The sequence below is a fragment of the Corythoichthys intestinalis genome, chromosome 1 (assembly GCF_030265065.1).
Source record: "Corythoichthys intestinalis isolate RoL2023-P3 chromosome 1, ASM3026506v1, whole genome shotgun sequence".
Classification (NCBI taxonomy): domain Eukaryota; kingdom Metazoa; phylum Chordata; class Actinopteri; order Syngnathiformes; family Syngnathidae; genus Corythoichthys; species Corythoichthys intestinalis.
In genome coordinates this window covers 23635550-23648629 of record NC_080395.1, presented here as the reverse complement: position 1 = coordinate 23648629, position 13080 = coordinate 23635550, and the positions used below count along the sequence as shown (strand labels likewise).

Below are 13080 nucleotides of genomic sequence, written 5' to 3'. Positions count from 1 at the left end.
GAGTAGGTTTTAATAATTTTGATGCAACGTAAACAAACACAGTATGAGCTGCTCCAGCTTTTAATTAGTTAGTTCCAGTCCCCAGTCATGTGAATTTCCATATTAGCTAAATATTTAGTTTCACCCGTTTCCAGATTTAACATTTAAACTTAGTATTTAGATTTTTATTTAAGATTGACATTTAGGATATAGATCTAAGATTTACATTTGAGATGTATATTTAAGATTTACATTTAAGATTTAGATTTAAATTTAAGATATAAATTTAAGAATTACATTTAAGATACACTACCGTTCAAAAGTTTGGGGTAACTTAGAAATTTCCTCCTTTTTGAAAGAAAAGCAGTTTTTTCAATAGAAATGACATTCAACTAATCAGAAAAACACTCTATACATTATTAATGTTATAAATGACTATTCTAGCTGGAAATGTCCGGTTTTAATGCAATATCTACGTAGTTTTGTAAAGAGGCCCATTTACAGCAAACATCACTCCAGTGTTCTAATGGTACATTGTGCTTGCTAGTTGCCTTAGAAGGAAAATAGATGATTAGAAAACCTTGTGCAATTATGTTGGCACAGCTAAAAGCAATTTAGGTGGTTAGAGAAGCTATAAAACTAATCTTCCTTTGAGCTAGTTGGGTATCTGGAGCGTCACCTTTGTGGGTTTGATTAAACTCTCAAAATGGCCATAAAAAGAGAACTTTCACGTGAAACTTGACAATCTGTTATTAGAAATGAAGGCTATTCCATGAAAGAAATTGCCAAGAAATTAATTTCCTATAATGCTGTGTACCACTCCCTTCAGAGAGCAGCACAAACAAGATCTGACCAGAGTAGAAAGAGAAGCGGGAGGCCCCGCTGCACAACTGGGTAAGAAGACAAGTACATAAGAGTCTTAGTTTGAGAAATAGATGCCTCGCAGGTCCTCATCTAGCAGCTTCATTAAATAGTAGACGTAAAACGCCAGTGTCACTGTCGACAGTGAAGAGACGACTCCGTGATGCTGGTTTTGAGGGCAGCGTGGCAAAAAAAAAAAAAGCCATATCTTACACAGTCTAATAAAAGGAAACGATTAATATGGGCAAAAGAACACAGACATTAGACAGAGGAAGATTGGAAAAAAAAAAGTGTTATAGACAGACGAATCATCCTTTGAGGTGTTTGGACTTTGGATCAAAGAGAAGAACATTTGTGAGATGCAGAACAACTGAAAAGATGCTGGAAGAGTGCTTGATGTCATCTGTCCAACATGGTAAAGGTAATGTGATGGTCTGGGGTTGCTTTGTTGCTGGTAAAGTGTGAGATTTGTACAAGGGCAACAGGATTTTAAGTAAGGAAGGCTATCACTCCATTTTGCAACGCCATGCCATACCCAGTGGACAACGCTCGATTGGAGTCAATTTCATCCTATATAACATGACAATGACCCATAGCACACCTCCAAATTATGCAAGAACTACTCAGGAAATAAGCAGGCAGCTGGTATTCTATCTGTAATGCAGTGGCCAACACAGTCAACAGATCTCAAACCCATTGAGCTGTTGTGGGAGCAGCTTGACCGTATGGTATGCAAGAAGTGCCCAACAAACCAATCCAACTTGTGGGAGGTGCTTCTGGAAGCGTGGAGTGAAGTTTCACCAGATTACCTCAACAAATTAACAATTAGTATGTCATTGTTCTGCAAAGCTGTAATTGTTACAAAAGGAGCATTCTTTGATAAAAGCAAAGTTTGAAGGAGAAAATTATTAATTCAAATAAAAATCCTTATTTCTAACCTTGGCAATGTCTTGACTATATTTTCTATTCATTTTGCAACTCATTTGAAAAATAGAAGTGTGACTTTTGAAGGAAAACACAAAGTTGTCTGGGTGACCCCAAACTTTGTAACGGTAGTGTATATATTTAAGATTTATATTAAATATTTAGTTCTGGATTTAAACATTCAGGTCAAATACGTATTATTTAAAAATAGTATTTAGGTTGCTAAATAATGTTGTAAAAGTGCAAAACAAAAAAAGTGACGCTAAAATTTTCATAACACATTTTAAACACTGTGTGGCGCTAAATGTGAGGGAAATGTTGTAATTTTTAGCATCTGCTACTTTACAAACGGCGCCCCATAAGCAACAGCCTAGCTTGAACAGTCGATGAGCATTTGAAGCTCTGCGTAGAAGTGGAGACAGGAGAGGTGACCCATTGCGCTGTAGGGGGTCAATCACTAAGGGGAGGGAGGGTGTCCTTATCTTTGTTTGGTTTCGCGGGGCTTCACATAGCACTCCTTGGTGTCTTTAATGTCAGAGATAGAGCAGCTGTTTATCGAGCTGGAGCTCATCGAAATCGAAAAAGAATTGCTTTTACTCCAAATGTTGAAACGCAGGAGACGAAGAAAACGTTTGCGGAGGTGGTCTGTCCGACCAATGAACCAGTCGAGGCAGAAAACCGGTGAATTTGCCACACTTTTTCACCCACTGAGGGGCATGGACGAGGAGATGAACTTTCGGTATTTTCGGATGTCAGCGAGCAGATTTGACGATCTTCTTCGCCGAATTCAACCTTTAATATCACACCAGCAAACACACAGCATGCCTGTTGATGTTGCCCAGAGATTGGCGGTGACGCTGAGGATTTTAGCCTCCGGTGGAAGCCAACAAACTGTGGCGGCTAGCTACAAGCTAGCGTCGAGCACGGTGTCCAGCATTTTGTCTGAGGTCTGTAAAGCACTGTGGACAGGCCTGCAGCCAACGTTTCTACCGTGTCCATCAACCAGCCAGTGGGAAGAAACGGCGGCAGATTACTGGCGACTGTGGAATTTCCCAAACTGCGTTGGAAGCCTCGATGGGAAACACGTCACCGTAAAAGGGACTCACTCCATTGCGCTGATGGCAACATGTGATGCCAGGTAATCCCACTGAAAACATTAATGAAGACGTTTGTTTGACCTGTGTCTATGTTATACCCATGTAAATTCCACAGTAATCACAGTTAAAGCATGCGTTACAGGTACCGGTTCACAATGGTGGATGTGGGAGAATATGAAAGAGAAACCGATGGTGGCGTTTTCAAAGAGAGCAAGTTTGGGTCAATGCTGCTTGACCATAAATTGAATCTGCCCCCACCAGCTAACCTTCCAGGGACCACAGTCCAGATCCCCCATGTTATTGTTGCTGATGCTGCCTTTCCCTCAAAGTGCAACATGATGTGTCCCTTCCCAGGTATGTAGCAGCATAATCCTTTTTTTTTTTTTTTTTTTTTTTAAATGATTTTTCATCACTTTGAACATTTATTGATTTGATACGATCGTGTTTTCCTATACAGAAGAAGGCATGAGCATGGACAAGCAGATCTACAACTACCGCCACTCCAGAGCCAGACAGGTCATTGAAAACACATTTGGCATCATGGCTGCACAGTGGAGGATTCTTGGGAGACCAATAGAATTCCGTCCTGGAAAAGCTGTGGATGTTGTGAAAGCCTGTGTAGTCCTACACAACTACCTCACCTACATGAATGATGTGAACACTCCAGACAGCAGGTACATCCCACCGGCCTTTGTTGACAATGACTGTTCTGGATTGGTGCAGCCAGGTGAGTGGAGAAAAGTGGTTGCAACAGACTCAAATCTCACCCAACTTGTGGATCCCACACAGATGTCAAGGGCCTTTTCCACTAGAGATGCTTTCGCTGTAAGGAATAACTTGATGGCTTTCTTTCAGTCACCTCAGGGAACTGTGTCATGGCAGAATGACATATTGTGCCGAGGCACACTCAGTCAGTGATGTACATTGTATTATTTGAAAATTAAAAAATTTTTGAAATGTTTTGGAAATAAACAACAAAACAGCTGCAAAAACAAGCTTCTTTTTTTATTGTGATATACACAATAAAATAAGGATAGAAAAGTATCAAGTATTAAATTAAGACATACAATGATGCAACATAATATTATCAACCATTGCCTATTGTCTGCCCTCAAGAATCACACCGATGACTTTATACATAATGTCCGGTCTACGGTCCTCTGGCACTCTGCGCAGCAGATCAGCCACAGTCTGTGCAAATCTAGAGCACTCATCAGTCCTGTGCAGGCTCTTCTTCTGTAGCTCCAGCCTGCGTTCCTCCAGGCCTGCTATCTTTTTCAAAATCCACTCATCCTGCTGGTTCCTCTTTCTTTTGGGTCGGGACACGCGGGAGGTGACAGAGGCAGAAGCTGGTACGTGGTTCGGAGGAGATGGGGGAACAAAAGATTCCCGTAAGGAATCAACCTCGGTTGTGTCGCTCTCCGGAGACCTGATGGACGCCATCTGTTTTTGAAGAATGGTTGCTTTATTAGATATATGGTTGAAAGAAAAATAGTCAATGAAATGTTTTGTTTCTACACAAGCATGCGTACATGAATACCTTCGTCTCCTTGAAATTTGTCTCCGTCTCCCGGTGCTTTACGTGTGGGTCTAGCCAAGATAAAAAGTGATAGAAGGCTGGCACCTTTTGTCGACCTGTGAAGCCGCTTCTTGTGGCCAGTTTTTTTCGGAGACGAACATATTTGTCGCGAAGGTTCTTCCACTTTTTCATACACTCTGTGACCTCCAGTCCAGTGTTTTCAGCGATTTCTCGCCACGAATTGTTTGCCATTTCGCAGTCCTTGTAGTGTTTCGAGGATGAATTGTATAGATGGTTATATTTCCTTACTTCCTCGACGATTCTTTCCTCAACCTGATCCATTTTTGACGTTACGAGTGTCACTACGCGATGGTGACGGGTTACCAGTTTGCGATGGATTGCTGTTGCGCATGCGCGAATCGACATCACTTCCTCTCGAGCGATGACGGTAGATATATATTTACTTGATAGATTAAACGATTTAAAAAAATATATACGTTTTTCATTTTTTTATGACTCCAAATAAAAAAGCACCCAAATGATTGTACCGTAGAATGCCTTCAAATGTTGAAACCGTTTTAATGTACATGTGTCGAATATTAACTCAAACAAGCGAACGAGTCCGCTTTGGCGAAGAACCCGCAAAACCGGAAGTAAATCTGCGAACAAAATACGGTAAGTCTAAAGTGACAATCTATTAAATGGGACGTTTCTAAACCCACTATTAATATCAGCCGTCAGCGTATTCAACAAACTGTATTTCATAAATGATCTCGTTTTTCCCTATTTCTTCTTTCGCTTTATTCCCCATCTTCTCTACTCCTTTTATTTACAGCTCTCGTGTCGCGTTTTTGTGACGTAGCATGTAGTTTGTCCAAGTGGAGTCGTCGTCCAAGAACCACTTCAGCTCACATCATTGTTTATGGGGGGGGGGAAACTTAATAATTAGGGCTCGATTTAAAGCATTGAAGCCCCGTCAGTATTTTACTGTCGGAAATAGTCATTTATTACAAAATGTGTGTTCTTTCAGCTTCTTTCGGTACATGTTAACTTCTAGCTTAGCTTTTTAGCAACACATCGCAAACAAATTGTAAAAACTGTGATTAATACGATTATCGTGAGAAAATGCGCAAAGTGGAAATATTGAAGACGTTGCTGAATGCCCGTCTGAGTGCAGCTGTTGAAGATTTTTTTTCAGTGTTGGTAAGAACTATAGCGGATTACGAGGTTGAACTCTGTCGGACGAAAGAGGAGAACGAAAGACAACGGCAGCTACTAAATGCTGTTTTCAATAAATCCCGAGATAAACTGCACAGAGCAGGTTTGTACGCTGTCCCCCATCATGTTCAGCAACTACTGTACTTGTTAATTAGAACTCGATTGTGTGACGCTACATAACTACTGTAAATCACTTGGACATCATTATAGTACCCGAAACTGCCTGACATAAAGGTCGCCACGGACTCACGGAGCCAGAATTTTTTTCTCTCAAAACCACAGAAATGCAAAGTGAACTGCTTCTGGAAGGGTATAACACACAATAAATCACAACATGTTTTACACACGCATTATGCTACTGCATTACACTCACTGTAGCAAGGTATACATGAGAAAGTGATTTTCATTCAAAATTGTATTTTTTCTCAGTGATGTCCAAAATAACAGTTAACAAAAACACCAGACAGTAACCCCAACCTCTATCTCCTATTTTTTTGTTTTCCATCATTTCCTCACATCTGAATGAGAACCCTCAATTTTAACTACTTAAGAACATAGAATGTACATCACATTAAAATTGAAGATAATGTTAACATTGATTTATATATATGTCATTTAAGAAAAAAGTAAAGTTAATAAAACTAAGTACAAATGACTGACCTGATGCACAATGAAATGGACTGTATATTGAAGATAACGCAAGCATTGACTTTTTAATATTATAAATAGGGCTGCAACTAACGATTATTTTATAATCGGATGATTAATTAAACGATTAATTAATTAATTGGATAAATGCCACTTTTTTCAATTACTTTCACAATTTAACTTAAAGTTGTTTAGGCATGTTGTAAGTAACATATTTCATGTTTCTGATCTCTTCTGCCTGATTCCAGTCCTCTGAAAATGACGTAATTGGACCCGATTTCTGATCACTTGATCAAATTGGTTTGGACACTCCTGGTCTAATGCACCAATAATGTCAGTGTGTGTTTTTTTGTTTTGTTTTCTAGGTCCTGCAGATGTTCCGGAAGAATATTTTAACTCCAAGCACCAAGTCCCAGAGTACCCTAACATCGGAGAGGAAAATGCCAACCTTGCTCACTCAAAAGGAGAAGAGAAGGAGGCTGATATCATCAAGTTCATTTTTACTGGGGTCCCTTTGAATAGTGAAGCGGAAGATAAAGGTCAACACATGGAGAACAGAAAGGTCGAGCCTTCAAGCAGCAGCTCGAGTTGCCGCATAACAACTGAAGACAAATTTTTTGCTCCACTATCAGATAGCGATGAAATAACGTACCACTCTGACACCGATAACGACGAAAGCTCAAAAGGGGACTTGATTCGTCACACGGTCAACAAGCGAGTGAAATGTTCTCTGTGTGACAACACCTTTTTCAACAAGTCATCCTTGAAAAGACACTTTATGACGCACACCGGAGAGAAACCTTTTGCTTGTTCAGTCTGTGGCAAAACATTCCGGATAAATGGAGATTTAAAAATCCACATGAGAATCCACACCGGAGAGAAACCTTTCGCCTGTTCCATTTGCGGTAAAGGATTCACTCAGCGGGGACATTTAAGATCACACGTAAGAACACACACCGGAGAGAAGCCTAAGGGTGTTCCTTCTGCAACTTAAGTTTCAGTCAACGTTCATCATTGGTACCACACATGAGAACACATACTGGGGAAAAACCTTCCTCCTGCTCTCTTTGTGGCAAACGTTTTTCTCTACATGTCAATTTGGTAAGACACAGAAGAACGCACGAGAGTGAGAACGCGTTAGGTTGCAATGACTGTGAGGAACAATTCTGCAATGAGTCGGAGATGAACCGATACATGTGCGCTGATGAGAAGAACGGTGGAAAATGAAGTTGCTAAACTTGATGTCTTGACTTACCACTCTCAGCCATCCCAATACAAATAGATTGGTCAACTTTCCAAGTGTGGCTATGCTCCAGAATACAATTCAAGTGGCTTAACTGATGAAGTTTCAACCTCAACATGAAGGAGCAACACTAAACACGATAGCATACAGTATGCTTGAACATATTACTATTGAATGATATGATGCTTAATTCTTATTTGTATGTGACATTGCTCTCTGTGTGTTAAGTAGCTGTTGTTTGAATGTTTATTGTAATCACAACATCAATACTTATTTTTTTTAAACCCAATTAGGATTTTCATTTTATATGTAAATTTTTCAGTCAAATATACATGTCTATTCTTATGTTTTACGTATCATTTCTGACAAATAAACAACTTAAAAAATGCACACTTTGCCTCTTATTTAAAAAGCTATGTATTTCCAATCCGGTCTGATAAGCATCAAGAACTCCAGTCATACCTGTATTTATTCATCCCAAAGCATCACAATTTGGAACTAGCTATTAATTTTATACCTGACAAATTTCGGAATCCATTAACCAAAATGACACATAGACATGGCTCCATAAATGATTTAAAATCTTATTAAACACACATAACTGATATTGAGGACGCAATGCAAAAACAATCCTGTTATCTTCATGAAGCACAGGTGTCAAAGCCCAAGGGCCATATCCGCACCACTGCATGATTTTGTGTGGCCCTTGAAAGCAAATCTTGTTAATTGACTTCATGTTCATTGTGAAAATAAAATTGAAATTAAGGTTATATGGATGAGGGACTACAGAAATCTCATATTTACAGCCCCAATTCAATTTTTTAAATTGAAAACTTTTTCTTTAACATGTAGGAGAGCTGCTCATTGTAATTCATTTACTACCAAAGACATATACACAATATTCTTCATGATGTTCAACTGCTTCAACTAAAGAACAAAAAACAGTAATAAGCAAACTTTTTAAAAATGAGAGATGGGAAACTGATTTTTCTTTTTGTAAGTTCTGTGTTCATGTAGCCATAGAACAGAATATTGTATGATACCTAATACTACCTAATGATACCTAATAGTGCTGCTGTCTACTCTTACCAAGGTGGACTCAATGTGGGGAAGAGAATACCTAGAGACCAAAAGAGAGGAAGAGGACAGAAAAGACTGATGAAAGTGTGTGTGTATGTGGGTGGGGGGGTGTATGAATGTGGATGCAGGAAATGTTAGTGTGTTTATTATGTGTATAAAAGAAAAAACATCTGTTAAAATTTTTACTGTAATATTTGCTGTGAAATTATTGATCTGTGATGTAAAACAATGTATTTTTTTAAAATGAAAAATATGAAAATATAAAATCACGGGGTCACGTGTCTTACGATGCTGTTTGAGGCTGTCTGCAACGGCGGTCAACAACATAGCGTTCTGACGAGGCACTGAGGCTAACAGTGAAAGGCAGGATATATGCCGCAAATGGATGAATTTGCTCACTGGAAATACAGCCATTACTTCTTCTTTACTAAAAAGTAACTGATACGTTACTTTTAAAGTAACTTAGTTACTTTGATGATAAAGTAATCGGTAAAGTAACTAGATTACTTTTTTTTTTAGGTGTAATCAGTAATTAAATTACTTTTTTAAGTAATCTGTGACAACACTGGTTGTCACTATTTGAAAGCGGCGCTAAGAGGCTTTGCTCTTCATCACACTGGGCGTCGTTTTCAACCTTCATGATGTTGCAAGTGAAAGGCAAATCAGTACTGTCAGGTCCCTCCTCATCCTCTTTAAAATGAAGAGTTTGTGGCAACTGCTGATCCTCTTCACCAAAATCTGCAGGTCACCAGAAGGCAAGGAAACACATCGTTGTGCACGATTAACATTTTTTTAAGGGCTGGAATTTAACGGGTTGATTATGATTAAATAATTACATAAAGAAAACCGTGTAAAAAAATTATCACATTTTTTAGTTGCAGTTTGCATTCCAAGCAACTTGGAAACTTTGTCACTGTTTGCAGAGCACCTGGAGCCTGAAAACGATTCTGATCTCTCGAGGACCAGACTTGAGCACCCCTGCACTAATGAATACGTCCTTCAACCGTTAACGGAATTTAGCATTGATTTGTCCTATTTAAGTCTTAAAAGAATAAATATTAACACACACAAGAAATGTAATACACGCAGAGGCATATGCTTAGTTAAGAGCCAAAAACCAGTCATATCAACCATCAACAGTATAAAAAAGTAAATACAAAAACAAGCATTTTCCTTCTTCAACTAGATCGGGTTTTTAAAATATATATTTTGATGAATTAACTCATTGGCTGCCATTGGTGGAGAAAAACGTCCAATCCAATTTGACTGGGAGGGCTAGCAATACGAAGTAATAACTAATCAGGTTAGAGTAAGTGAACAAACCTGCTATGTTTGGTTGACTTCGACGCTTTCTCTTATTTGGTTCTGCAAAATTTCTCTACATAGTCTTCTTTGACACTTTTTGCACACATTTTCCACAACTCAGCTAGCGTTTTGTTGCTAACCAAGGTCTCTCTTGAACAAAGGAATCTTCAAAGCCACCATAACAAATTTTAGATGTTCATCAACGTGCACTGTCCCTATTAAATAAATCAATCAATAATATGTCAGAAGATTGTATGACGAAGGGACACCACTAGGGGTCATTGTAGGTTTAAATGATCCTTGCCATTGATGATGAGCGATATTTTTTTTTTATTACATTCAAACGGTTCATTGATACATGCTAACTCATTGGCTTCCATTGATGGTGAAAGATGTCAAATCAATTTTGATTGGACTCAGTCAATGGCAGTGAAACATGATCACTCACAAATGGAAGTGACCAGGGTTGCCAGATTGGAATGACAGTATCCAGCCAATCAAAATCCGCCCAGTGAAAAAACAGTCCAAATTACAACATCCCGTTCAAGGAAAAATGTTCCCTTTTTCCAATCCTGTGTATATTTTCATACTATAACCAGAAAAAATAAGTCAAAAGTGGTGAACACATTACTATGGAATTTAGTGTTTCGCCAATATGAAGTATGGAAGATTTAGTCCTTCTTAAAAAGGTTAAACTATTGTATTTGTTTCAGGACACAGACTAATTAATAATTTAGCATATATTGTTATAAAATGAAAAAACTACGTTTGTAGAAAAAAAAAATCACTGTTGAAGTACAAGAACTTTGACAATATTTTCCAGAGCCAATTCTGAAATGGATTCTGAAAATAGCATTTCTACTGAGATATGTGTAAAAATTCGAAGCAAATCCACCTGTAACAAGGATACAATTTACAACACATTAGAATATGCAAACAACTATGCCACCCTCCCCTCCATACAATGTACAGCACATCTAACGCATTTTCATGTTATGTCATTTTTGGAATTGTGTTGTTGAATTTGACTTTTTAGCTACAAATCAGAAATGACATTCAGTACAAAGCTCATGCATCACAACTCACTAAATGCTACTTCAGTAATAAAGCTGAACTTCCAGGTGTTTGACATACAAGTTTAACTGTTAAAACTAATCAAAACAGTTCCTTCCAAAACCACCAAATTTGATCAAAATTTGCCCAAATTTTTACCAACCCACCCTATGCATTTTTCTCCCGCCCTGAGTGTTTGGAAATAGCCCAATTAGGCAGGAACCTGCCCAATCTGGCAACACTTGAAGTGACCCAAAAGCTACAGGAAGTGGAATAACAAAACCTTGAGAATTCCTTTAATTCCATTCAAAGCAATGAATGAGTTCTGGTAGCAACCACAGACTGATCATCACTAATTGATGACTTTAATTTCATTCAGAATGACTTTTTTTTCCCCCCTTTTCCATTATATCTCACTGATTGCTGCTCTTCTCACAATCACACTTATGTCTCTTCACCTGATCTTTCCGCGAGAAACTTTTATCACACACGCCGCAACTGAAGGGTTTCTCACCAGTGTGTACTCTCACATGTGACGTCAAGTGTACTCTCTGACTAAATCTTTTCCCGCACACCGAACAGGTAAAGTGTTTTTCTCCAGAGTGCAATTTCTTGTGTTTGATCATTTCCAAACGGTTGCAGAAAGTCAAATTGCACACCGAGCAGGTGACAGAGTTTTCCTGGCCATGAGTTCTCATGTGACGTATCAAACTGGTCTTTGCGGAGAATCGTCGGCCGCAAGTCAAACAGGCGAAAGGTTTCTCTCCTGAGTGTGTTCTCATGTGTTTGACCAATTTGGATCGTTCACTGAAACTGAAGGTGCACATGGAACAGGCAAAAGGTTTTTCACCAGTGTGGATACTTGTGTGTGTTTTCAAATGTCCCTTTATTGAGAATTTTTTGCCACAAACCAAGCAGGCAAAAGGTTTTTCTCCCGTGTGTATTCTGGTGTGTCTTCTTAAATGGCCCCTAATAGAGAAGCGTTTACCACATTCTGAACAAGCAAAAGGTTTCTCCCCAGTGTGTATTCTCATGTGAGTTGTTAAACCACTCTTTTGAGTCACCCGGAGACCACACACAGAGCAGGAGAATGGCTTTTCGCCATTGTGTATTCTCGTGTGCGCGTTCAAATTGCCCTTACTGACGAATCTTTTACCGCAATCTGAACAGGTGAAGGGTTTTTCTCCCTTATGACTTCGAAGGTGAACCTTTAAATTCCACTTGGAACTAAATGTTTTGTCACACTGTAAGCATTTTACGTGTCTGTCATTGGCAGGAACGGATTCATCATCATCCGTGGCAGGAGAATGTGAGGTGATGTCATCGCTTTCAGATAGTGGAGCAAACAGGTTATCCGCTTCATCATCTTCACTCTTCACAATCACAGTCAATGGAAAATGTGTGATGTCGTCCTCTTCTTCTTCCCCTTTACTCGCAAGATGAATGTATTCTTCACCCTCGTCTGAAAGCAAACACATAGTTAAGTCAAACTTTTTACGCAGGGCGATAGACATTCCATCCAACCGGGCGCTGCTGAGTCAAAATCGATGAGATGTCTGTCGCCGTCATTGAAAGCCAATGAGTTCTTGTAGTGAGCAAACCTGCTGCCTGTGTTGAATCGCGAAGCTCCTTCTCATCTCTAGTTGCACAAAGTTCCTCCTCGTATTCTTCTTTCACGCTTTTTGCACACATTTCCACAGCACGTCTTGGTTAGCAGCTAATGGCGATGCTAAGCAAAACTCGGAAAGCGCCAACCTGCAGCATTAGTTCATCCAGACTCGGAGATGGACGGTAGAATAAATTAGGTTTTAGAATTGACTTAGTGATGAGATAAATGTGTCATTGTTGTCTTCTTCCTTTTAGTTTTAACCCTTAAATGACGCTGTTAATCCTTCATTAGCGAGTTCTGGAAAACCAGGAAGTTTACTCAGTGCAAATTCAGGCGTGATTGGATAGAGCTCAATTACGTCACGCGTCGTATGACGATATTCGCCAGTTAGCTAAGCCTTTTTTGGACCTGCTCTTTTTCCAATAAATTTTGGAAAGATTTTTTGCAAGTTCATTGACAGGAATCTACACATGGACATCGAACTAAAATGGGAAAATGTCATTTTTTTGTTTCTATAAAAATACATGGAATGAAAATGTTTTTA

General features: G+C 39.1%; 4 protein-coding genes across 6 annotated transcripts; 2 read left to right on the top strand and 2 right to left on the bottom strand.

Moving 5' to 3' along the window:
• Positions 1–2193: 2193 nt before the first annotated feature.
• Positions 2194–3833, top strand: LOC130913474 (uncharacterized). Its single transcript, XM_057832132.1, has 3 exons — positions 2194–2902; positions 3004–3215; positions 3319–3833. Exons 1-3 carry the CDS (start codon positions 2295–2297, stop codon positions 3777–3779), a joined length of 1281 nt encoding a protein of 426 aa, XP_057688115.1. The 5' UTR covers positions 2194–2294; the 3' UTR covers positions 3780–3833.
• On the bottom strand, positions 2866–5150 carry LOC130913538 (uncharacterized). The gene is made up of 2 exons (XM_057832215.1): positions 4402–5150; positions 2866–4304 (listed from the first exon to the last, which is right to left on the bottom strand). Exons 1-2 carry the CDS (start codon positions 4804–4806, stop codon positions 3960–3962), a joined length of 750 nt encoding a protein of 249 aa, XP_057688198.1. The 5' UTR covers positions 4807–5150; the 3' UTR covers positions 2866–3959.
• LOC130913524 (zinc finger protein 182-like) lies at positions 4834–7868 on the top strand. Of its 3 annotated transcripts, XM_057832207.1 has the most exons (3): positions 5514–5701; positions 5809–5908; positions 6612–7868. In XM_057832207.1, exons 1-3 carry the CDS (start codon positions 5660–5662, stop codon positions 7238–7240), a joined length of 771 nt encoding a protein of 256 aa, XP_057688190.1. In that variant the 5' UTR covers positions 5514–5659; the 3' UTR covers positions 7241–7868. The 3 variants fall into 3 exon arrangements, with proteins under 3 accessions (XP_057688194.1, XP_057688185.1, XP_057688190.1); XM_057832211.1 differs by lacking the exons at positions 5514–5701; positions 5809–5908 and adding an exon at positions 4834–5055; XM_057832202.1 differs by lacking the exon at positions 5809–5908 and having other exon boundaries at positions 5071–5701.
• Positions 7869–10229: 2361 nt separating this feature from the next.
• LOC130913499 (gastrula zinc finger protein XlCGF8.2DB-like) lies at positions 10230–12846 on the bottom strand. The gene is made up of 2 exons (XM_057832169.1): positions 12529–12846; positions 10230–12389 (listed from the first exon to the last, which is right to left on the bottom strand). Exons 1-2 carry the CDS (start codon positions 12617–12619, stop codon positions 11341–11343), a joined length of 1140 nt encoding a protein of 379 aa, XP_057688152.1. The 5' UTR covers positions 12620–12846; the 3' UTR covers positions 10230–11340.
• Positions 12847–13080: the final 234 nt, after the last annotated feature.

Excerpts from the sequence above, each read along its gene's own strand:
- LOC130913538 (XM_057832215.1), bottom strand. The coding sequence starts at position 4,806 with ATGTCGATTCGCGCATGCGCAACAGCAATCCATCGCAAACTGGTAACC. Across the intron at positions 4,305-4,401 it reads CAAATTTCAAGGAGACGAAG|ATGGCGTCCATCAGGTCTCC; the intron begins GTATTCATGTAC and ends CTTCAAAAACAG.
- LOC130913499 (XM_057832169.1), bottom strand. The coding sequence starts at position 12,619 with ATGTGTGCAAAAAGCGTGAAAGAAGAATACGAGGAGGAACTTTGTGCA. Across the intron at positions 12,390-12,528 it reads CGATTCAACACAGGCAGCAG|ACGAGGGTGAAGAATACATT; the intron begins GTTTGCTCACTA and ends GTTTGCTTTCAG.
- LOC130913474 (XM_057832132.1), top strand. The coding sequence starts at position 2,295 with ATGTCAGAGATAGAGCAGCTGTTTATCGAGCTGGAGCTCATCGAAATC. Across the intron at positions 2,903-3,003 it reads ATGGCAACATGTGATGCCAG|GTACCGGTTCACAATGGTGG; the intron begins GTAATCCCACTG and ends CATGCGTTACAG. Across the intron at positions 3,216-3,318 it reads CATGATGTGTCCCTTCCCAG|AAGAAGGCATGAGCATGGAC; the intron begins GTATGTAGCAGC and ends TTTCCTATACAG.
- LOC130913524 (XM_057832202.1), top strand. The coding sequence starts at position 5,506 with ATGCGCAAAGTGGAAATATTGAAGACGTTGCTGAATGCCCGTCTGAGT. Across the intron at positions 5,702-6,611 it reads AGATAAACTGCACAGAGCAG|GTCCTGCAGATGTTCCGGAA; the intron begins GTTTGTACGCTG and ends TTTGTTTTCTAG.